The 25,727-nt window shown below is 47.4% G+C and overlaps 1 protein-coding gene across 4 annotated transcripts in view; it reads left to right on the top strand.

Moving 5' to 3' along the window:
• PAX5 (paired box 5) overlaps nucleotides 1-25,727 on the top strand; it is a 547,862-nt gene that overhangs the window by 59,915 nt on the left and 462,220 nt on the right. For all 4 annotated transcript variants that reach the window (XM_086961679.1, XM_086961678.1, XM_086961677.1 and 1 more), the window contains exon 3: nucleotides 20,134-20,331. In XM_086961679.1, the coding sequence (XP_086817805.1) occupies nucleotides 20,246-20,331 (86 nt within the window). In that variant the 5' untranslated portion in view covers nucleotides 20,134-20,245. The remainder of the gene's footprint in view (nucleotides 1-20,133; nucleotides 20,332-25,727) is intronic.

The following is a 25,727-nucleotide window of genomic DNA, read 5'->3' as shown; positions in this document are numbered from 1 at the left end:
CAGGGAGCTGCATGTTTAGCAGCTCCCTATGTCTGAAAACAATGTCAGCTCCGGCAGGAGACGGGGAGCTGACAGGATCCGCTGGGGCATTCAGGCTCCCTCTGCAGTCCTAGTGGAGACTGGGAGCACCCAGCAGACATGGCCTGTTCCCGGGGGATGGGGTCCCCGGGGCTGAAATTGGCCCAGAGAGGGAGCCACATAGCCCCCTGTACTATTACAAATAGACCGGGCCCCAGAGTATGGGGTCTCAGGGGGGCGAAATCGGCTTGGGGAGAGGGGCATGCAGTCCCCTTCCCATATTTGAGCAAAAATGTTTTTTTGAAGACCTGACCCTGGGGAATGGAGTCCCTCGGGTCGAAATCAACGTGGGGAGGGGGGTGGATCGCATGGTCCTGATACCCGAATGTTAAAAGGCCTGGCCTCAGGGGGCTGGGATCCACAGGGCCGAAATTGGGCCGGGGAAGTGGGCCACGCGGCCCCCTTTTGCTACTAAAATGAAAAAAAGGCCTGCCGGGGAAGTCAGCGGAGGCCCTGTCCCCTTTCTCAACCACTCTGCAAAGGAGCCTCCTGGCACACAACTTGTTGGGAGATTAAGTCCCCATGGCTGTTGAGGGTCCTTGGGGACCAACAATTCTTCCTGTAACCTTCAGTACATCCCACACAGCAGGTTTGCTGAGAGGTCACTGGAGGCCATGTCCCCTTTCTCCACCACTCTGGAAACGTGTCTCCTGGGGCACTACTGGTTGGGGGGATGAAGTCACCTTAGCTGCTGAGGGTCCTTGGAGGCCAACAACCCCTCCTGTTACCTCCAGTAAATCCCACAGAGCAGGATTGCTGAGAGGTCATCGGAGGCCCACCCTTTTGTCCACCACTCTGCAAACATGACTATTAGTTAAAAATCTATAGCAATTCACTTAAAAAAACAAAGGGTCCAGGGAGGTTATAGTTAGGAAATAGAATTTAAAAAACCTTAGAAATTCACTTAAGAAACCAAAGGTTACATGGATGTTATAGTTAGGAAATGGAATTAAAAAAAACCTTACACATTCTCTGAAAAAAGCTAACGTTACAGGGACATTAGAGTTAGGCTGACATTTCGTTCATACAAAACCATAGAAATTCAGCAATTATAGTTATCTGAGCTAACTCTGACTTACGCCCTCGCAATGCACTGCTTATGACCTCACATATTACATTACTGATGACATCTGATGACAGGTGAAAGCTGTAAGTCTGTTCTCTAGGGCTAAGACATATACCCAGAGCATTTACCTCAAATGCTCCTCCATGGGCCTGCAACACTAGTTGTGTCATCCACTGAGGTAGCTCATCGATCATGCCACAGCTTTGCCCTGGTGGAGTCTGTAAGCACAGGTTACTGTTACTCAGCTTAGCATTTAAAAACCTACATGCCACAGCTCTTCATGTCTCTTGCTATATCGGAGTTCTACCTGGTGACAGGGTGCGGTGTCAGGAAGAGGTAGGGAATGTGCGTGTGTGGATTACATGCAAGGGCATGAATGGCATAGGATGGTGTGTTCAGTATGACAGGGAATGCTTCTCGCATTGGATTAGCATGAGAGAATGTAGGGAAAGGGTATTGAGCATCATATCCAACATGCCGAATAGCAACAGTATAGTGTTTGATATCAATGAGTTTGTAATGGCAAATCCTCTCTAGTAGTGCGAGTGGATCTGACATTACATATGTGGACATGTCACTTTGGGAAAGTGGGCATTTCGATGCTTGTGGCTCTGTGTGCCTGTTGACCTGTCTCCAATTCATATCTAGGAGCTGGGAGGACAGTTGCATCTGTGCATTCCTGATAAAAGGCCATAAACTAGGGGTTCAAGGGAAACTGTGGTCCTCTGACTCTGAGGGGCCTTTCTTGGACGGTTGCATGAAGGTGCAATTGGGACCTGCATCGCACAGGGTAAGGTCTTGACCCCACTAGAGATAGTGATAAAACCTCCCGGGATAGGATGGCTTGCAGGACAACATTTTGAGAGGGCCTGTGCATTTCAAAAGTGGCCTTTTGAACTGATCCTGTCTTCAAATGCCATTGTGGGTATAACTACTGGGTCTCTGGCCTCAGAAGTTAGAGACACTTTTGGATTTGGAACCATACTATGCTAGTTCGACGCTGGGACATCAACAAGAGGAACCATTAGGGCAGTAGGGACTGCAACTGCATTGTCTGCAGACTTGTGGTGGCCTGGAGGTTGTTGTGCTCTATGAAGGGGCCTATCCCTTTGTGGATTTTGCCTGGACTTTGCTGGCTTGCAGCTAAATGCCAACTGTCATGGCCCGGGTCCCTAGGTACTCTCAAAGGGTCGGTTGGCTTGCCTGTTGGCCATGAGATCCCAGGGACACAAAGGATCTTCCTGTTTGCATGAGATCATAAGGACCATGCAGGGTGATGCATAAACAGGTGGAAGTGATCATCATTTTGGGACAAGCACCGTCCTGACATACAATGTCATCACACTGTGCAGAGGACTATGTTGGCAAAGATCAGCAGCCCACCTGAGGTGCCGGGACATGAGGAGTTTGAGGAGGTGGGGGAAGCTTGCAGAGACTGAGGGACCAATTATTGCAACCAGGGAACCTCTAATAGCTTGCACTCTGGAGCATCCTATGTTGAGGGAACTGACCTGGGAGCTGAGACTGTTTTTGACCTCCAGATCAGGAGGACGTCAGTGCCTGACATCACAGCCTCTATCCGAGGCTGCTGGCTCCTTCTCCCTGGACCCACACCACAAGGTACTTTGTTGTGGAGAACATTGTGACGGGGCCCGAGGGGTTTTGCTGTGCCTTATGGGCACCTATGGCTGGCTGTCGGAGTTATAGCAGCTCGCACCTCTGCTTGAGGGGAAACATTTATCTAGGCTTAGAAGCGCACCAGCTTCCTGGGTTATAGCCTTTCGTCTACGGGGGATATTAATCCCACACATGTGACGGTGCCGCTGGGATCCTGGAGGTCTAATCCGGATTGACAAAACTATGTAACTGTTTCTTTATGTTTAAGGTGGATCCGACAATCTAATCAACGTGACATCGGCAGGGGTAACATGTATCATTGGCTGGTGCAGTTGAGTGACTATGGGGCTGGGTCACAAGGCATAGTCAAAGACCTGTGATTGCTTGACCATTGCAACTGTTAGGGGTATGCGATATTGGGGAATGTCGTGTTGGAGGAATACCTCTGATTAGGTCACATATGTTCATGCCATTCGGCTGCTAATGGTAAAGTTTGACAATTGCACGTGACTGTAAAGTGCATACACAATGTGTGTCTTATTTTGATTTCAATGTGTGTGTAATGCAAAGATCGATGTTTTATACATACGGTGCAGAGTTTTATTGTGGCTTACGCAGTATGTTGCGAGAGTGATGTTGTGCCAATACTTTACACTTGGGTACCGAGGACGAGCCTGACTGCTCGGTGCCAGGCTACCCAGAGGTGAGCATAGGTTATCGGACACATGTATTGGATTCATCCTAACTAAGACTATGGAGTCTAACTAGCTTTGATGCTTTCTGCCAAGCCAGAAACCGCTGGGTTTAACATACACCTTCTCTTAGTCCTGGTAGAGTGGCAAAGAGCAGACAGGCTACTTAGAGGAACATGTGTTAAGCATTTCACAACACCTGCATGGACGATAAGTAATTTACTTGACTGGAGAGAACTGCGACACCAATTTATAAAAATAGCTCTGATTTCTATATATTTTCAGACACCATAATGAAATATATACATTCAGGATAACCGGAGTTATACATTTTCAAGTATTAAATAAATCAGTACTTGGCAGTGTAAAAAACACATCAACATTGTGGTCAATGGGAAAAACACATAAATGCACTTGGTTACTTAGAGAGTAACTTCATTGAACACATTCGGTGTTAAGGCCTTGTGAGTCCCTAGACCAGTTCACGACAGCTAGCACAATTTTACCTTGCGCAGGGGAGTGGGGTGCAGAGGTGCACTTTAGCTGTCACACAGGGCCATGGATCAGGCTTGCGGTCTTTACATCACTAACTCAGCTAAAAAGGGACTTGCGGGTCGAGTTGAGCAACAACCTTTGGAACTTAAGCAAGGAGCTGGCCCTGGACCAGGAGTTTTTTTCCAGGAATATTGACTTTACCTTGCTCGAGGGACTAGGGTGCTGAAAGCTCTTGGCCATCCATGGTGTTGAACTTATCCGCCGCGTGGGGTGCTGGCAGGTGTGCCAAGAGAAGGTGAAAACAAATGTAGGATCTTTACTATGGAGCCACAGAGGTGGTTGGTCGTTCATACAGATGGATCTCTCCTCTAGGAGTGTTGAATAAAGCAGGTAGTAGTTGGACTGACCACCAACAAGCCTTGGTACTTGCAAGCACTGTGGTTGAGGAAATCTTCTTCCAGAGGACCAGGGAAACATTGTGGAAAACTGAGCCTCACTGGGGGTCAGGACTACAGTTTTCAGAAGCTGCCTGCCCAGGGACTTTGAACCGCCACGCCTGACAGCTCTGGGGACAGTAGTTCAAGTTCATGGATTTAGAGGTTTGTGCATGCCTACTGCAGGTACTAGTTCCTCTAGCCCAAGAGAGTTCTTGTGAAGTCTGGAGTTTAAGAGGGGTTCACCTTCCTTTTGCAACTGGCCTCTTGCCTTGGTTGAGTCGAAGTCCACTGGGCGCAGGGTGGCTGCTACAGGTGCAGAGCTTAGTGCCTCTCTTCGTGTAGCCCTGCCTTGACTTGGAAACAGATCTTTTCTGGCTGTGACATTGAATCTAAAGTTCTTGTTTCTGGAGTGCCCCTTAAATCCTGGATTTAGGAAATGTTACTGGGTGTGAGGACTAGTTCCTAATGGGCATCTAGTCCTGTGGCTGCTCCGCCCCTGTTGTGACCATATTCAGTAGGGGTATGTCATTAAAACTTGTCAGAACCTGCTTTTCAGGCTAAATTCAAGATGGCCAAACCATCCTCGGCCGTACACCTCAGTAGCAACACCCTAGAGTTGTGGTCAGCCTTGTGGAGGAGTATGCCTCCTGCATAGCTAATGTTGCCTGGGACCGGGGGAGGCTTTGTCCTTAAGTCGGTGACAAGTTCCTTTGTTCAAGGGGGCGTGGCTTGGACGCCGATCGGGATGGCGGCGTGAGCTCGCAGCTCCGCGCGGAATCCCGCTAATTCTCCTGTTTTTCGCACCCTGGGCGACCCGAGGTCGACTCTCCTGCCCTACGACGTGCGAGGGGACCTCTGGGCACGGACGGAAAGTTGCTAGGGGACTGCTGGCCCCGGGGAGACTGAGTTGGGCGGCGGCCGAGGTGTTGCCGAGAGTGAGAAGAAAATGGCGGCGATGAGGTCGGGCAGCTCCGGACATCGACTTTGAGCTGAGTTGTCGCCAGCTGGCAGGAGGCCCTGCAACCGACCGATCAAGGCCTTGGGGGCAAGGCGACAGCTCCGGAGGTCGAGGGACAGTGATTCGCCCCGCCCGGACTTTGGGGACCCTCGCTGGCCGCCATCTCTATCTTCTCCCTTCCCCCTCCAGGCTTCCGAGGGGGTCGGCCGAACGGTGCTCACCACGTTGGCTATTGGACCTGAGGGCATCGGCGGTGGCACTTGATCCTGATCAGTATCGGAGAGTTGGCACCGAATCACGAGTGCTGGAACTGGACGGGCTTGTTGGCCTGTGCCGCAGTAACCTGTAATGGCGGCGGCCGGAGGGCTGGTACCCGCGGAACGCGGTGAGGGGGACCTAGCAGCGTCGTCTCAGATGGGTGAGACTCCCCCGCCGGAGCTGGACCAGGAACAGCGGCTGAACCGACGTCTAGACGCCATACTCGATGCGATCACCTCGACCAAGGAGTCGTTGCACCAGGACATAGCACAAGTGGCCACGGGACTGGGACTACTGCGAGCGGACCACGCGAAGCTGGCGGATAGGGTCAAGGACCATGATCAGCTGTTATTGGACCTGAAACCGTTGGTGGTGACCGCGGAACACAAGATCGCAGACATACTGTCCCGGTTGGACTCGCTGGAACGAAGGGCGGAGGATGCCGAAGGCCGCAATAGACGGAACAACGTGCGAGTCGTAGGCCTGCCGGAACGAATTAAGGGGGAGGATGCGTGGCCTACATGGAGAACTGGTTTCGAACAGTGGTGGCACCGGAGGGGCTTACTCCTTTCTTTACTCTGGAGCGAGCCCACAGGGTGCCTGCTCGCCCACCGGGGCTTGGACGCCCCCCCCGACCGATGGTGGTGCGGCTCCTCCACTATAAGGACCGGGACCTCCTCATCCAGAGGGCTAGAATGGCAGGCCCGTTTGAGGTGGAAAACAGCAAGGTCACGATCTTCCCAGATTACACTCAGGCGGTCCAGAGGAACAGGGCATCGTTCCTAGCGGTGAAGAAGGAGCTGCGGGAAGAGGGCATACAATATTCCTTGCTCTTTCCGGCCAAGCTGCGGGTCATACTAGACGAGACTACGCACTTTTTCCTGACTCCGGACGAGGCATGGCAGTGGCTGGAGACGTAGAGCGGGGACGGACAGGTCGCATAAAAGTAGGCGAGATCAGCCTAAGCAACCCCGGATCAGACAATCGCAGCGCATCAGGTCCCGCAACAGGCGCCAGCGGGAGAAACGGGAGGCTCAAATGGCGGCGGAAAAGAGAGATGCGCTTGCAGCGACGGCGGCCATCACGGGATCGCAACAGAACAGTGACTTGGTGGAAACGGACTCCGGCGGGGAAGGCAGCAGGACAGGAGAAGACCTTTCAGAAGCGGAGAGCTCGAAGGGGCCGGTGGTAACCCCCCAGACCTCTGATGGGATTTTTTGCGGTTGAGACTGTGGTGGGACTTGGACAAGACCTAATGGTAGGGCGGTATCCTGTTGGTGATAAGTGGGTCGCCGGGAGGGGGGCTGAGTGTGCAGAGTGGGATGAGGGCGCGGGGTGTGGGCTCCACTAGCTGGGGTCGGCGATAACCCACCCCCCTTGGGCCCTTAAGGCCTCCTGTGGTGGAGACCACAGGCTAGGAGAATGGGTAGTTGGTTCGAGGTTTGGATTGGGGCTGACACTGGGTTTGTAGGCTCTGTCCTGGGGAGTGGGGTTTGGGGTGTTTTTCTGTTCAGGGTTTGTTTTGGGGGGGGCAACTGCTTTGGAGGGGATGTGATCTCTCGTTGTTTGACTCGGACTGATCGATGTTGGTATGGTTACCTAACTTGAAATGCCTAACGTGGAATGTCCGAGGGCTGCGAACTATGGTCAAACGCCACAAAGTACACGCATATCTGGTGCGCAGGGGGGTCCAGATTGCTATGCTACAAGAAACCCATCTGACCAAAAAAGAGTGCGCTGCGTTGCAAAAAAGATGACGGGGCCAGGTGTTCGGCACCACTTACTCAGCATATGCCAGGGGGGTATTGATTTGGGTGAGGGCAGGGATACCGTTCCAGGTGTTGAATCAAGTAGTAGACCCCGATGGCAGGTTCGTGGCGGTGGAAGGGAGGTTGTATGGAAGGGATGTGGTTCTCTGTTGTGTGTATGCGCCAAACACTGATCAGGCCCGATACTTTGATGGCCTCTCTGGGTCCTTGGCCTCTTTCCTGGCGGGCTCGGTGGTGTTAGGGGGGGACTTTAACTCGATCACGGATGTGGCTCTGGATAGGTCCCACCCTCCACTTGAGTACTCCCCAGTGCGCAAGTTGGCCATGCACAGGAAGGACTGGCAGGACAGATGGGGGTTGCTGGATGTTTGGCGGGAGCAGCACAGAGACGTCAGGGATTATTCCTTTTATTCAGCCCTCCACGCACTACATGTGAGAATAGATTCAGTGCTCTGTAGTGGGTCCCTAGCTCCATTGATTTCCCACACGGAGTACCTGGCTAGAACCATCTCGGATCATAACCCCCTATTGGTCCATATCCAGTGGCAGCGGGAGCGCTCAGCGATACCAACATGGCGGCTCCGACCAGACACATTGGAGGACTCAGTATTTAGTGACGCTGTCCAGCAAGGCATCGATCTTTACTTTGGCGAGAACGAGGGTACGGCCACGAGCAGGTCCACTGAATGGGATGCGATGAAAGTGGTGGTGAGAGGGGTGTGTCTGGGTAGGTTCTCGAATGCTCGTACGACTGTGTTGAATGCACTTGTGAAAGCGGAGGAGACTTTGAGAGATTTGGAGCGCCGCAGGCCGGCCAGCCCGGACTTACAATCCCGGTTATTGGAGGCGAAGGAAGTGGTCGCCGCCGCGATGGAATGGTTGAGGTGATACAACTACAGGCAATACGCCATCAGAGCACATGTTGAACGGGATAAGGTGGGCACGCTCCTGGCCAGACTTGCAAACCCGGAACTCACGGGCTGCCCGATCCTTAGCATTAGCAACGCACGGGGGGAAATGGTGTATTCCCAGGCGGCGGTGTTGGAGTGCTTTCGGGTGTACTATCAGAAATTGTATCAGAGTCAGTTGGGAGTGGAGGTCCAGGAAATTGCGGAGTACCTAGGGGCGAGGCAGCTTCCGGTCCTAGATGAGGAGGACGCGACGGAGCTGGGCGGCCCGATCACGCTCGCTGAAATACGGGCGGCCATTAAACATATGGCCCGTAATAAAACGCCTGGGGTGGACGGGTTACCAATAGAATTTTATCAGCAGTATGTTGATACCCTGGCCCCCAGGTTGCTGGTGGTGTACACGGAAGCTTATGAGACAGGGGGTTTGCCTGGGTCCATGCGTGAGGCCTTGATAGTTCCGCTCCTAAAGCCCGGCAGGGATGCAACAGACGTGAGGTCCTATCGCCCGCTGTCCATGTTGACGGTGGACTACAAGATCCTGAGCCGAATTCTAGCTACCAGACTGGCCCCACACATGACGGGCCTGGTGCACAGGGATCAGGCTGGGTTTATCCCCACGAGGAGCACAGCGCTGAATATCCGCCGCCTGGTGGGGATAATGGACGCTATCTTAGATGGGGACGGGGACCAAGCGGTCCTGTCCGTCGACATTGAAAAGGCCTTTGATAGTCTGGAATGGACTTTTCTGGACGAAGTGCTGGGAAGGTTTGGCATAGGTGAGGGGTTCCGTCGATGGACGAGAGTCTTGTATTCCTCGGCTACGGCGCGGGTGCGTCTGGGTGGTCTGGTGTCTGCGGCGTACCCAGTGTGTAGGGGCACGAGACAGGGGTGTTCCCTTTCCCCCCTATTGTTCGCTCTGGCGATGGAACCTTTGGCGGTCCATGCTAGGTCGGGTGACAAATACGCGGGGATAGACAGCGGCGGGCAGCGGCATTACATCTCGCTGTATGCGGACGACCTACTCCTGTACCTCGGCGATACGGAGCGGGCCCTGGAAGGAGCGATGTACCTGTTATCAGAGTTTGGCCGGCTGTCGGGCCTTAAGGTCAACTGGGCAAAGACCTGTGTGTTTCCACTGAGAGCGGAGTCGCCCAACCCTGCTCGCGACCTGGGGGTAGTTTGGGAGCCATCTTGCTTCACCTATCTGGGAGTCCGTATTTACCACGCGACCGCGGACCTATTAGAGGGCAACATAGGTCGGTGCATTCGGGCACTGAGGGGCAGCATGTCCTTCTGGTCGACCCTCCCGCTGACGGTTCTGGGCAGGATTGCTCTCCTGAAAATGGTGGCACCTCCCCGCCTACTGTACTACTTCCGGACGCTCCCTATCTGGATTCCTCAGGGGATCTTTAGAGACCTGAGGACGATGGTCATTGGTTTCCTATGGGGCCATGGCCGCCGTAGAGTGGCTCTGAGCACGCTGCTTCGCCCCAAGACTGAGGGGGGTATGGCCGTGCCTGACTTCGAACTATATTATTTGGCGGCGCAACTGCAGGTCCTCACGCAACATGTGGCCAGGGTGTTTAGGGGACCGGAGGAGTACCGCGAGCTGGGGATACAGCGCCATGTGCTGTCCTATATCGTCATGCAGCAGAGACTTGAGTTGCGGGGCCTCACTATGGAAGAACGGACACTCAGGCTGTGCTGGCAGAGGAGCCTTAGGAGAGCGAAGGCGACGCGGCCTTATGCGCCCGAAATTCCGATCGGTATGCTAACGGCCCTGCCACACGGGGGCGATTGGTCCCCATTGCTGGATTGGGAGGAGGCGGGCCTACAGGTGGTAGGCGATCTGTACATCGATGGGGCTCTGGTACCCTTCGAAGTGCTTCGGGAACAGTTCGGGTTACCTGACGGGGGTTCCTCCTGCATGCGGCGGTGGTGGCCGCTATACAGAAGCACTGGAAAGGAGGGCTCATGGAACCGACCACGACTATGGCGTGTCAGTATGTGGTGATGGCAGCGGGCACCTTCAAGGCGGTGACATGCCTCCACAACAGGATGCTGAACGAGGGACTGGAACCGCTCCAGTGGCTCAAGGCTAAATGGGAAGCGAGTGTGGGCAGGCCCATCCCAGACACGGCGTGGGGCCACATTTTACGGCGCACGTGGAAAGGCACGAGAAACGCGCGCTTCCAACAAGTGCATTTCTATGTGCTTCATAGGGCCTACCTGACCCCCGAAAAAATACGGCGGTATTTCCAGGTACAAGACGCTCGGTGCCTGCAGTGTTCGTCTTCAGGAGCGGACATGGACCATTTGTTCTGGGGTTGCCTGCGTTTGGAGGCCTATTGGGCGGAGGTAGGGGACCTTCTAAATGAGGTGACTGATAGGGAGGTGGATTTCGATATGGCGGTGTGTTTGTTGCTCTGGTTCCCGCACACCAAACACACCAAGGTGACGAGCAAATTTATTGATCTGGGCCTGATATTGGCGCAAAGGGAAATATCATGGCATTGGAAGTCCAAGGGCGGGCCGTCCACACGGAGGTGGAAGAATGAACTGTTGCGGTGGTCTGAATGCGAGAGTGTGCTCCGGATGAAGCAGGCTGTCAAGCTTGGTAATGAGAAGGCCTTGGATGCAGCTCGTGCGTGGGAGTTGGTGGTGCAACCTTTGCGTGACTCTTTAGTAGAAGATGAGGACTGAGTGACTCGGGCCTGTGGACACTGCGAGGCGTACTAACTCGGAGTTGACATTGACTCTGTAGCGGGATCCATACTATACATCAGGAAGACGCACACCATTAGCAGTTGCCGGGGTGGGGACACAGGGGGATTGTTTAGTGGGAGTTCGAGATGGGTTGGAAGCCTAGGGGTTGGTTGTCCGCGAGAGCGACTTCGAGTTGCGTAGGCCCAGTTGGGAGCTGCACGGAGAGTGGGATGGCTAAGGGGAGTGGCCAGGAATGGTGGGCTCTATAGTGCTCGGGGTGGGTCCGGGAGCGGGTAGTAGCATTGACCGCGCAAGTGGAATGGCTGACGGTAGTATTGTTGAGGGTGGGGGGGTAAAATGCAGATACGTAAAACGATCTTTCGACCATGGTCCCTATGGGACACTCACCGTGAGGTTTTCCTACTACGTAGAGTACTATGCCGCCCGGCCTCCGGGATGCGAGCTGAATGGCTGTGTATGGTATACGTTTTACTGTTGATCGGGGGGGACATCATGAGTGGACTGGTTGACTAACTGTATTCTGTGGTTTCTAACTCTGCAATAAAAACAAATAAAAAAAAAAAAAAAAAAAAAAGTTCCTTTGTTCAACAGCACCTGTGAAACTTTTGAGGCTCACCGGCCGCCTTGATGGTCTATTCACTAGCCATCCTGTGTTGGTGGGGGTGTCACCTCCTGCACTCACAGGTCTTTGCCTCCGGCCTCTGGGTGTGGCACACACTTCCCAGCATGAGATCAGACTTCTGCCTTGGTGGCAAACCATCGGAAATGCCTGCCATTGCACTAGAACACTGGGTTAACTTGGTGGGCACTACCTAAAGTGCCACTTAGGTATATGCTGGTTAAACCTCAACATCACCATCACGTCAGGGGTTTAACCCCTTCGCTGCGGCCGCGATTTTTCCGCTGTGCGGTAAACAAAAGAGCAGGGCGGGCCGTGACGAACCCCAGCCGTCATCCGCACACAAGCACTGCGGAGCGTGACGGCTGGGGTTCGTCACCAGCATGGGAGGGGTTAAAAGCACTGTGTTTGACACCAAACATGAAGTACATTGATCATTCCATAATGGAGCTGGACATCTGTTGTTGTCCAGTGTCCAGCCCATGTCATCCTATGGAAGTTCAGTCACTTACGGTAGAATTACGTTTAGGATGCTACCACAGGACAATATATGCTTACACATATATTTTCACACATGTAATATAATGCACTCTGCCTCCTGGGCTATAGGAGGCCTGTCTTTGGAGTAAATGACATATATTAAATGCAGTGAGGTGACCCTGACATACATGGTGTGTGCAGGGTCACATTCGTGCAGGCAAGCTCCTCATGCAGTACTGACATGGCAGACCTGCAGCCTTTGGTTTCACTTGGGTCACTCAGGGTGGCACAATAAGTACCACAGTCCTGGTGCCCCTTTTACATCCCTGCTCTGGGTACCACTTGCACCATATACTAGGGCCTTACAGGTGTGTAAAAGTACTTGTCAATTGGGTGTACCGTTTCACAGTTGTTGCTTTTAAGGGAATAAGCACTGACACTAGGGCCTGGTTAACTGGTCCCAGTGCACTTTCTGATCAAAACCCTCTGCATCTGGTAACTAAAGGGGACAAAAAGTGGGGGGTAAACTGCAGCACAGTTCACTTTCCTACTTTCACACAATTTAAAGTTTCATAATAGTGATTATTATAAAAATAGTTGATAAAGTTTTAATTAAAAACATATCTGCGAGTCTTTTTTTGACATCGTTTTTTATTTTTTCATTTTTTTGACTAAAAAATGTTAAAAGAAAGACTCAGAGAAACATTTTTTAGCCCACAAAATGCATTCATAAAAGCAACCACAACTGAAGAGAATAGAGCTCCAGCTAGGATTGCTTTTTAAAAAGATGGTAAGTTCTCCTGGGGTCATGGTTTCAATGACCAAGGAGACTTACAGTTTTTTGCTGATGTTGCTGGGGGGCTGCTTCACTTCTGACAGTTCCCGAAAACATTTAAAAAATGCTTTCTTGTGCTCTTACCACTTGTAGGGGCACTACATGCATAAAAATATTGCTTATTATAATGCCCTTGGGCATTATGGGGTGCTCCTTCGTAGAATCAGTGAATAATAAATGAGCGGCTCCTGCTGCAAATTTTTATTTACTTTTTTTTATAAGTGATATTGGGTACCCCGGTGTTCAACCAGGACACCCATTACTTATTTTTGTAATAATGGGAGTAGGGCACGTGGCCCTCCTTCTCCGAGCCCCTATGGCCTTTTTTATATTAAGGGGAAGGGACTTGTGACCCTCATCCTCGAGCTACTAGTGGCCCCCAAACACCCCATCCCCAGGACTTTTGTTTTTAGTGTTGTGATTTTTTACTATTGGAATAGAGGCGTACAACAGGATTTCAAATGCAGGTGAAGTGCCATATTGAAACACAACATTGAATAATACAATGTAATGAAACAAGTGGGGGGGAGGTTGGAGAGGAGCCATAAGGGGGAGGTGGAGGGGAGCGGCTAGAGTGAAGGGGAAGGGTGTGGGACAGTAACAAGCAGCTGGTATCTGATCTTTAATCCTACGTTTGTAGGCCGGACCCCGGCTGTGAATCGTGGCGCAGTGGGTAATGGCACTTACCCAGTGCTAACAATGCAGCAACCGTATTGAAATGTCATCTTAGGAAGCGTGTAGAAGGGGAGAGAAAAGGGGATATGTGCCTGGGGTTTGCGCGCAGGCAGGTGTAGGGGCGAAGGAGGTAGGCTTGAATGGAGGGGGGAGATAGTTATCTGTGACACAAGGTAGGGTGGACCACGAGTCCCAATCCTTGTAAAAGAATGCTGCTGCTGGAAGGGGTGGGGGAGGGAAGGGTGATGGAATGGGTTTGGGGAGGAAGGGTGGGGTGGGCAGAAGGGGTCGTCCCACAACACTAGTGCGGGGGTGCGCTTGTGTGCAAATGTACGGCATTACAAACCTCCGCCAGTGGGAGAGAGATCCATTTGTCTTCGTGCCCGGCGATTAGGAGGAAAGGGAAGGTGATGAGGGGAAGCAGAACTATGTAGGGGGAAGTATTAGAGGGTGGAGAGGAGGGGAGGGATATATAGAGGGGGAGATAGAGGGCAGGTGGGAAGGAGTGGGCCAAATAAGAAAAGGAAGGAGGGAAAGAGAGGGGAGTTTGGGGGTGGTCAATGGGGGGGCTAGAGTGGGTTTGAAAGCTAGGGGCCAAGTCCAGGGGGGAAGGGAGGGGTCTGTATCATTGTGACAGGTGATAGACTGTCCGCTGTGTACAGTAGTGGAATGAGGGGGAAGGGGAGGGCGGGGAGTCAGTGTTGATGTGAATAGTTTAATGGGCCATCCTGGAGAAAAGGCGCCCAAGTCTGGGTGAACACCTCAGTCTGGTCCTGCATGCCGTATATGATGCGTTAATAGGATGCTGTCTGTATCATTACCACCAATCCAGGCTTTTTGAGGGGGAGGTCTTGGCGAGCCAGGACCTTTGCTTTTAATTAAGGGGAGGAGGGGTTGTGGCTTCCTGCCCCAAGCCTCTGAAGGACTGGGGATCCCATCCCCAGGGCCCTTTTTTAATTAAGGGGAGGGGTGTGCTGCCCCCTCCCAGAGCCATTGCAGCCTGGGGATCCGATCTACTGGGCCTCTGGTGGGTGTCTGGGTGCCCACGCGGATCTACAAACCACTAAGTTGAGGGCCGCATGGTAAGCTCCCCAGTTAGCACCATACTTGGTGCTGGTGAGAGCTGGCACCTTTCCTTTGCCACTGCCCAGGCAGGAGTAGCATTTTATATCTGCTCCCGCCGGTTGGGAGCACAAGGGAGGACACTGTAGATAATTTTCCCCGGGTCTGATATTGATGCGGGGGGGGGGGTATTCAGTCCCCACCCCTTCTATAAGCATTTTGCCCCTGGAAGATGAAGTCCCCAGAAGACAAAAAGAGGCTCATCGGGGGCACGTGTCCCCTCACCTTCCTTCAAGGCATCGGCCCCGGCGGCGGGGTCCTTGGAGCCCAATGGTGGTGCTGGGGGGGCCACATAACCCCTTTCCCCTTAACAAGTTATAGGCCCGTGGGTAAGGAGTCCCTAGGGCCCAATAGAGGCTCTTGAAGGGGGACCCTTTATTTGCAAATTTAGCCCCAGGGGATGGGGTCATCGGGGCAAGGATTGTCCCAAAATGGGGGCCTAATTATGTTTTTTTAAAGTATGTTCTTTAAAACACCTCAATCCCACTGGATCCTACAGAATTCCCACAGGATTGCCATTAAAAAAAAATTGTTCCTGGCAGTTGGACTTCCCCTCAAGCCCCAGGGAAGCAGGGTACCCTGCCCCTTTATATCTTATTTTAAAATAAAACTCAGGACATGGGACTAAGTTCCCGAGTCCTGTAATGGCTGCCCGCAACAAATTGCAAATCAGAGCACTCACATGGGAGCGTAACTCCCGTTGGAGCGAATTGGCCCAAGGTAAAAAACAAACCCTGGACCATTGAGAAAGCTCTACATTTTAAATTTGGGTTTGAGTGACTCTAACAAGAGTCCCATGAACTCAAGCGTTCAGATATGCAAATATTTTTGTACCTTAATATCTCAAAAACTACTGAATAGATTTACACCAAATCACAAAAAGCATGCTTTCTGGACCAAGATGTAGCTTCCTACAAAATTTGGTGTAATTTCGTTCAAAATTTGTGGTATTGCTTCTTAAAAAATGGAAAATGCATGTGGAGTTTGTGATTTGGGAGGCCAATTTTCTCACCCCCGCTTGACAGATCGCAATGAAACTTTCCATGCACCGATACCTCAGAATTTTTTTTATGGCTGAAGTACAGTTATTTTCATAAAAGAGTCGTGCTTGTACAATTTGGTAAAATGTTAGTTTTTATATAATAATAATTATTCACACGTTGCCATGAAATTTAAGAAATGTTTGCTGGAGTGTGATTGTTTCACAAGTGCCAAAGTTAAATAGCCAGACTTTGTCTTTAGAACAACTTATACGTGTTTTGTACACAAAATATACTGGTGCTACTTAAGCTCTCATTTCAAGTAGCATTTCCCCCTCCCCCTGCCAAAGCAATAACTCTAGGGAGATGGCTCCCTGGCAACCCTAAGTAGGTCTTTGTCTCCTGACATGATTATTCCTGTTTTTTAGACAGAAGGCATGGTTTCACCAGGTGTGGATGCGCACCCAATAAAACCATGACAGGGGCAGGGGATGCAGACAGGCGCACAGCTCAGCACCGAGTGGGAAGCATGTAGTGCTCCACCTGGCCTAACGCTAGCCAGTCAACCACACAAAATCTTATGGGAGGATGGGCACAATAAGTCTAACCACTGGAAAGCGCTTGGGGTAGCAATCCAACTCATCATTCTTTTGCCCACCATGCCACCTTAGAATAGAGATTAGACCCATCTACTTGCAAAACAGTCTGACCCAATGTTGGGGTTCAGGGATAGCCTGACCTGGCAGTTCAGGGTGGACTGTTCCAATGAGGAGCAGGGTCAAGACTGATTTGCATGTGGCTGGGTCTACACTGAGGTGGCATGATGAGCAAAATAGTATTGGGTTAGGACGCTACCTCAAGCGATTGACAGTGGTTAGACAAATTACAAGCATTCCTCCTATCATTTTGTGTGTGTTTCACTAACCCTAGCTGTCTGAGTCCAGCCTGTTGCTCTGTTCCCTACCCCTCCCCGGACTCCTAAACCGCTGGAGCCCTCTAGATGGCAGTTTCCGCCTGCTGTGAGAAGGTAGAAAATGTTATATTTGTTCCCTGAATTGGAAACAAAAGAAAAAGAAACCATATTCCCTGGTCTGTATTGTGATTGCCCATTCCATTGGGCAAATCTCAGAACTGCTGGATTTTGGTGCAGGGATACTGGCAGGGAGCAGAGGCTCTTGCTACCCAATATCCTTGCACTACAATCTGGCAAACTCCTGATGAAGGCCTCTGTGTCAGTAAATTTAGTTGACCACATTTAATGTGGCCAAGATAAGGAGTTGCTCTTGCAACGACTGTTTTTTTTTTTTTTTATCCTCATTTGTGTGCGTAGCTCCAATCTACCAAAACCAAAGAGAAAACCACCACAGAGCAAAAGGCCGACTAGTCGTGTATTGTGCCAACTCAGCTTATAGCTGGTAAGTAAATTGTAGGGCGCGAAGCGAGGCCAGTTCCTTTTAGCACTTTATACGGTGACCAATCTTAAACCAGCTTAGGATGGTATCTCAGTTGATAGTGCCCGATTTATCGAGACCACTTTGGTACCAAGACTGTTAATCTTGATAGCCAGGATGGGCAGTGCACACGTTAATCATAGGACCTGGGGGGGGGGAAAAAAAACAAAAAAAAAAAAAACCCCCAGGTATGGTCTCGACTATCCAAGCATTGCCCAAAACGCTCTACTAGTTAGATTTCCTGTCCTGGCTAGGTCAAGTTTGGAGATTTGAAGAAGAGATGTTCGCCATTCATGCACTGTAGGTGGTTGAGCATCTTTCCAATGCCTGCAAATCTCCCTACGTGCGGCAAGTATGGAATAGAATATCAATTTGGTTGCTGAATTGTAGATTTTATTTCTTAGACCAAAGATAACAAGAGCCAGGTCTATATTGACATGTTTACCCAAAGATTGCGATAACTTATTCTTAATGGCTTCCCAAAATTCTGTTAGATTTGGGCATTCTAGGAACATGTGTGTATCCGTGGCATCAATTAACCCGCATCTCGGACATTTAACTGGACCTGTTGATGAAAATTTAGTTAACCTATAGGGAGAATAATATGCCCTATGTATAATAAAAAGGTGGTTCCTACGAAGCCACGAAGGTTTAACTAACTCCCATAACAATGAGCAAGAGGCAGTCCAGAGCTCTTCCACATCTAAGCCTGGCATTAATTCTGCCCACAATGTAGTTGGTAACTGGAAACTGACATCCATTTCATCTATAATTTTATTATACCAACGTGAGATTTCTTTTTTTGCCACTGGGCTGTCCAATAAGCAAGTGATCAAGTCGCTAAAGCCGCCTATAGGTTGCTTGTTACGTCTCAATGGCGGATCTTTATATGACTGAGCCCAGCTGGAAATCTGGATATATTTAAATCTTGACAACCCAGGACCTACTTTATTGCTAAGATAATCCCATGGGAGTAAAGACCTGTCCATAAACAGGTCGTCCCAACAATGGATATCGGCTTCTAATAGCGAATTGTTTAAGGCATCCATTGTCCATAAGGGAGGATCGGGTAAGTTCCATATTGGAGCCTTTGCAGAATAATAGCCAATCTTAATCGCTTGCCTAATTTTATACCACGTGGATACAAACCCTTTTAGAACTTTCAGTTTTATCTTTTTAAAGAATTTGGGATCACCAAACTTAAACAAGAAACTGGTGTGATCAACTCCTTCACAAACCAGTAATGTAGAAAAAAGCGGGCCCATCCCTGTAGATATAGGGGTTTTAAACAACATACGCATATGCGATAATTGGAACGCCCATGCATATATTTGAAGGTCTGGGCCAGCCAACCCCCCCTTCTCCCTATGACGCCTAATTTTTTTCCAAGAGATTCTGGCACTTTTATTATTCCGTATAAAACTGGTAATCGCACTCTGTAGTTTAGAAATTAACTTAGGATCAAAATAAAGTGGTATTGTGTTAAATAAAAAAGAAACTTTTGGTAAAATGCTCATCTTCACCAAATTAAGTTTACCCAAAATGGAAAGTGGAAGGTGAGACCAGTCTCTCATAAGTTTCCGGCACTCTGCAGCCACTTTATTAAAGTTTAGAGAGGCAATAGCGTCAATGTCACTGACTATATTCACCCCCAGATAGCGAATTTGGCTTTTTGATTTATTATTATTATTATTCGTTCTGTTACAATTCCAGGACATTGATTCTGTCTTAAGGGCATTAATTTCATACCCTGACACTTTCCCAAATGTAAGGGCCTGATCAATTATCTCTGAGTATGCCTCTTCGTAACTTGTGGAGAAAATCATAATATCATCGGCATAAAGTGCCACCTTCTTATCCCAGCCACCAAAAATAAAAGGTTTAATAAGTCTATTGTCCCTAAGAGTCTGAGCAAATGGTTCTATATATACGTCAAAAAGGAGGGGGGACAGGGGACAGCCCTGTCTGGTTCCTCTCATGACCTTGAAGGGCTCTGTCAAGCCACCATTAATTAGCAAAGAAGCAGATGGATTACGATACAGAAGCTCTATGGTCCTCCGAAATCTATCCCCCACATTAAACCTCTTCAAAGCCTCCGATAGGTATAACCAATTCACCCTATCGAAGGCCTTGGTGGCATCAAGGGTAAGAACAACCAGTGGGATTTCCTCCTTTATTGCAATATATATTGAGCCAATCAATTCATATGTAAGTTCACCAAGCTGTCTCCCTTTAATAAACCCCTTTTGGTTCGAAGCTATAATATCCGGAGCCACCCGACCGAGCCGATTAGCTAATATAGATGTAAAAATTTTGTAGATGTACAACTACTGTTGTGTGCACCATTTGGACCACTGACCTACCACTGCTGAATTTATTGTATGCACCCTTTGCACAGAATTGGAGTGTACTAGCCATAACAGAATATACAACACAATACAAAGATGCTTCCATTTGCATTATACCATGCCAGAAAAGATACAAATATACCTGCAGTGTACAAGAAATAAATCTATCTTCTGAATAGAAAAAGAATATGGAAAAAGCTGAAATATTGAAAAGGTGAAGATAGCCACATTGAATTCACCATCCTCTCATAATAATACAAATCCCCAGCGTATTAAGGGTCCCTTAGTCACCTTTCTGGTCTCGATTTTTGTCTGGTCTCCCTTTGTTATTCTTGGTACATTTTACTCGTGTGAATAAAATTATGTCATAAATGAGTCCAAAGCAGTCTGACTGTTTGAGGGCTTGAGTTCAAAGTCTATGATATGTGATGCATATCACTGGACATCGGGGAACTGAAGCCTGTTATAAAACATCCGATGCATCTAGAGAAAGTAATGGTGCTAGAATTCTAAAGTTGAAAAAGCTTCAGAATTAAGAACACCTGAATCCATGTATTTAATCTCTCTTTTCAGACCACCCCAGTAACCTATGGTCTGTTTTCTATGTTGTTGCAGGTACTATGAGACGGGAAGTATTAAACCAGGAGTAATAGGAGGCTCAAAACCAAAGGTCGCCACACCCAAAGTTGTTGATAAAATTGCAGACTACAAACGCCAAAACCCCACCATGTTTGCCTGGGAGATCCGGGACAGGCTTCTTGCTGAGCGAGTATGTGACAATGACACAGTACCAAGTGTGAGCTCAATAAACAGGTAACAACCCAATTGATTGATGTGCTGGCCATGATCAATGTGAATTGAAAAGGAAAAAAGTCATCAATTTTGTTATATGTGAAAATTACCATTCTTTTGTTGATTTTCTTTTAGCTGGTATCAAATGCATTTCTAGCTCATGATTTTTTCTGCAAGTTTCAGATTGTCAGTGTGCTTGATTCGAATGACAGTGGTCTTAATTGAGTGCAAATGTCACATTTTGAACTGGTGGTAGGTTTAAGGCATGTTTTGTCATAAGGAAATGTTGGGCAACAGTAGCCAAGAATCTTTGGTGTAGCAGATGTGCATTTTCTGTTTTGTTACAATTCCAACTTTTCCCTGACTGCTGGCTTTTCACTTCTCAACTTAATTCTAAATATGAGAACTAAGCTGGGAAGGACACGTTGCATCCCTGAAACTGAAATTGTTGCCTCTGAAAGAATGCTTAAAAAAGCACTACATTCTCCTCAATTACTGAAAAATTAGGAAGCCTCTTCCCCCCAGTCTTCTGTATTTTGGGTCAAAAGTAACCTACACATTAGCTTGAAAATTAAGCCTGATTTATATAAAAGTCACTAATCTCTTGATTTTATGAATGCGCCTATACATTGCTCGAGATGTATTTGATTCTCAGAGGTTCAAGTCATATGTGTGCTGCATTTCATAAGTTCTGTCCAGAAATGTATGTTAGTCACATACATTATTAGCACGTTTCTCAAACTCTAAATGGGGGAGTTATGAGCACAGTAAACACATTTGCAGGTTTAGGGTTGGGAAGTGTGTTTTAAGGTATCAAAATCAAATATTTAGGTCTGCTCAGATTTCCACAATATATAACACCAGTGGCAACCGGCACAGGTAAATGCAGTGAGGCGAGGGGGGCGGGTGGAAGGATGGAAAGTCGACACAACGGAATAGGTATAATTAAATAAATAAATAATACCTATTTCATCATCCGGTGGCTTCTCCCTGCCGCGTCTTGCCCCGCCTCTGTATAACATGAGGCAACACTGCATTAAACGAGATTGGCAACATTAACTAACAACATTAATTCCAATAGCACTAAAAGTATACTGTTATTGGTATTTAATGTATCATTACTGTAACAATAAACACATTTTCCGTAATATCTGGAATCGCTGTAATTAACTGCAATTATATGTAGGCACTCATTTTGCTTCCATCTGCAGAAAGACTGTATGGTTTATTTTTTTCCTTTAACTAAAGTTCATAACATAGCAATCTTCTCATGTTAACATTCTTGCAACATATAGTGCAGGGCTCATAGTATGTTGTGAAATTCCTTGCTCGGCACAGTCTCCTTGACCTAATGGTTTTCAAGTGTCAGTTTTAGAATGTATATGTTTTATTTCTTTATCACTGTGGCCCAGTACAGGACATACATTTTTTTAAAAAAAGTTAAAAACTGGCTGGAAACCCGATCTAGAAGAGTTCTTCTACTAACTCCATCTATCACCAGCAGTAGGCTGACTTAAGCTACCTGCAAGTTACTTAGTGAACAAGTTATCTGTAAAGTGATGCTCCTATTATTGAGTGAATAACTTGTGAGTTATAGGTAGCAGCACAGCCACTCATAGTTTGTTAAAATCAAACAGGTCCAAGTACATTACCTTTAGCTTTTTAAGCAGGAAACGTTTATGAAGTTCCTAAGTTAGGTCCTCCGGGAATGTTCCATCTACTACTCTTTGGAAGGGGATATCATCCGGCCAGCAAGAAGCTCTTTTTCAGAGTTTTCCCAACCACCATTATTCTCCTCTTGTTGACAAGAATCATATTTCTTTTTGAACAATTCCTGGATCATTTACAAGATTGTTCAAAAGCATTTACACACTTTCACAGATGGCCACTTCTCCCACATTGAACCAATTTTTTCTGGCCAGCAGATTTTGACAGAAGCAATGTGATCATGTCTGAGCTCAAAAGCATGGGGTGGTGGGACACTATTCAGACACTCTGGAGCCCATTGCCCACTTCCGCCTTGCAATTTTGAGTGAAGTTGTAAAATCAACTGCAGCAGCCCACAAACTATTCCTTGGTGTATGAGTTTCCCCCTGTGATCAGTCAAATAATGCTATGAAAGCTGCAAAACAACAGTACATGTGAAGTTTTATCAAACCTTTTTGTTCAGTTTTACTTCACATCAAAAGCATTTAACTGTGTGGTTTGCCCTTCCCCACATACCATGTGAAAAGGGAGGAATTGTGTGCACGTTGTTGCACTTTTTACAACTTTTACACCAGCACCAGCATGGGGCCATTACACAACTTGAGAAAATCCATGGAGAAACTGCTTTGTGAAACATGATCTAATGTTGCATGTAGAGTTAAGCACTTTAGCCATGCGTAAAGTAAGATTTACGCATGGGCGAAATCAAGATTTATGCCTGGAAAAAGCTTTGAAACTCAAGGCCAAAATGTGTCGCTTCCACCAGTCATTCATGGCTGCCTGTGACCAAGGAAATTTACTTGATTGCGCTGCATTAGAACTCTAGATGTATAGAAGAAAATATTGCTCTCGGGCATTGTACTGTAAAGATAAAGCAAGCGTGGATTTTTCATGAATAGTTTAGGATACTTAAAGATATTAAATAACATATCAGAAAAAATAGTTAATGCCATTTTGTGAAACACGAAATCGGTGGCTACAAATCTATGTAAAATGTCTCCATTAACAATACACAAGTCTCGTTAGTTCGATGATTTAGTCAGATTCAAACATGGCTTTGTCTTTGTCCCATTAGAAAATCTTTGGCCAACCACAGCCATGTGCTACTATATTTAGTAGCACATGAAGGAGGAAAAACTTAAATAGTTGTTTTTTTCCCTTTTCAATGGACATCAACAGCAAAAGATATTTTTATTTTCTAAATACGTCAGATGAGTGAGAGCACCCAATCTTGTGGTGCAGTCCTTCATCGGGATTACTTACAGACTCGGATGCTTACACTGCCACGCACAGAGATTATAATTGACATAGTTGTTGTAATTGTAATGATGCTTTTTAACCTGCCCTGAACTCTCAGAAAATTAACATGGGTCTGCAGAAAACGTAGCTAACAATGACACCTCACAAAAAAGGTTATGAAATCTAGATAAACTGAGGGTTTCTACATTTTTAACTAGGAAATTATTTATTTGATTTTATAAATGTTGTGGGTGTGATTCACAAACGTGTGTGTGGGTACATGAAGCAGTACTACAGGAACACTCTTTTACGGAAGAATGTCTGGCTCTCTATGAACAGAAGAGCAAATAGGGCTCAGTTCTTTCTATTTGTACTAATTATATATGAATATTTCCTAAGTGTTAACATTTTATTTCCACCATTGACGCTTTTTGACGTCAATTTACAAAGGCATGTAAGAGCACATGAAAGAGTACTATGCGAGTACTGTAATAAAGTTTATTATAAAAGTCATTAAAATTATTACAATCGAAGTGATGTAAAACGAATTATCTAAATAAACTAACATATAAAATGACATGATTTTTTTATGCACAAGATGCAGGACATTCCTAATGCAATAATGCATACAAACAAATTAAACAAGAGAATAATACTTTAATGTAAAATCATTCTACCCTAAATGCAGAGGTTAAGAAGATAACAAATGTGTCTTTACTGTTAAGAACAGAATATTAAAGTTTTCTAAAAATACCTACAGGAGTACTTCTTCAGTTACTCCTAAATGCCTTTGTAATGGGCAACAATACGTGAAAGAAAAAAAAGTACAGTGACCGAAACTTGTTTATGGTGCAGTCCCTTTCTACTGTAACGGACCTGTTCAATCAATCAAAGTAAGCTTTATTCGATTTTTGAGAAAGGAAATCATGAAAGCAAAGCACCATGAAATAAAACATCAGTTAAAATCCAAACATCAATTAATAAAGATAAAAATTTACATACAATATGGGATGCATAAAAACAGATCAGGATGAGTAGACACAATTAATACAGTACATTTAAAAACAGGATACCATCTCTGATCTCATGGAATGAGACCTGTTGTCACAGCCACAGGATGTAGGTTTGTGACCCCTATTCCAACTGTGGGGATAGGCTAGCAGAAAGGGCAATATGTCCAGTCAGAACCTAGTTAGCAAAAAGCGATTATACCTACTTTTGACCAAAAAGGAGGTACAGCTCTATGGTTGGCACAGTTTTCAGTATAATATGTCATCAGGCATAGGGCTTCGCTAGGGTAGACTCTCCTCTAGCCATGAACCTCTACCTAAAGAAGTATTCTTTCACCCATTTGCCATCAGCTTTACATATCCCACCGGGGTTACTAAATAAGTCTCCCCTGCCTAGACTCTGAAAGGAGTCCCCAGTGTACTTAAGCCATGGGATATGAAGTGAGTAATCAAAGAACAGACAATTCTTTCAAATATCCTTGCTTAGTTTAATCCTGGGCCTTAACCATATGTCCAGCCACAGAGATACAGAGCTAAAGGCTGTGGTGTCAGTTTTGTAGCCCACACCCAGTTCTATATGCACTGAGAAGGTAGGGGCACTCTGTGGGACACCCATGACATCTCAAAATAGAAATTTTCCACTGACTGTAACTCAACCAGTTTAACATATCCCCAAGCTTCGGTCCCATAGACTATATTAGAAATGCATTTGGTGCTGTAAATCTATAGAAGGGCTCCGGTGGGACTACTACCCAGCCTTGAAGCAAATTTAAAAACAGCAGCGTTTGCCCAAATGAAATCCTTCTTCTTTCAAATAATAAAGAGCTGCCAGCTCATTGTCGAATTAAACAGCAAGCCAAGTTATGAAAACACCCTAGTCTTTGGGAGGGCACAGTTCTCAAGATGAAACTTAGAGGATTTTGTGGAGCGAGGATTGCAACCATCACAGATAACTGATAGGCCCAGCTCCTCCGTAAAATTAGCAAAGGAGTTCAACAGTGAATGCAGGCCCCTAGCAGTTTTGTCCATGAGAATCACTTCATCTGCATATAATAACACTGGAAAACAATGGGACCCCACTTGCGGGCAATCTGCTTTTGTGACAGCCAGGGCTTGCTCCAGTTTATTAACGTACAAGTTAAACAGAAATGGGGGCCAAAATACAACCATTTCATACTCCTATTTTAATATGTAAACAACGCATGCACTTTAGATCTTTAGAATAGCATACAGTTGCCTTGGTGTCCATGTGACGATCTCTTAAAAACAAGACGATGTCCCTATCCACCCCCATGGACAACATAATCTGCCAGAGTTTTGTTCGACTAACCCGATCGAACGCCAATGTGAGGTTCATGAATGCTAAGTGGATGGAGCCAGGCGCACAATAGTATGTTTACTAAGGACCATCTGCAGGTTGAAACACTGACCTACTGTTGACCTCCTGATTGCCAAAAAAAC

This window comes from Lissotriton vulgaris, chromosome 3_1, assembly GCF_964263255.1.
Source record: "Lissotriton vulgaris chromosome 3_1, aLisVul1.2, whole genome shotgun sequence".
Taxonomy (NCBI): domain Eukaryota; kingdom Metazoa; phylum Chordata; class Amphibia; order Caudata; family Salamandridae; genus Lissotriton; species Lissotriton vulgaris.
Note: the sequence above shows the minus strand (reverse complement) of the source record. Positions and strands in the feature narration are given on the sequence as shown.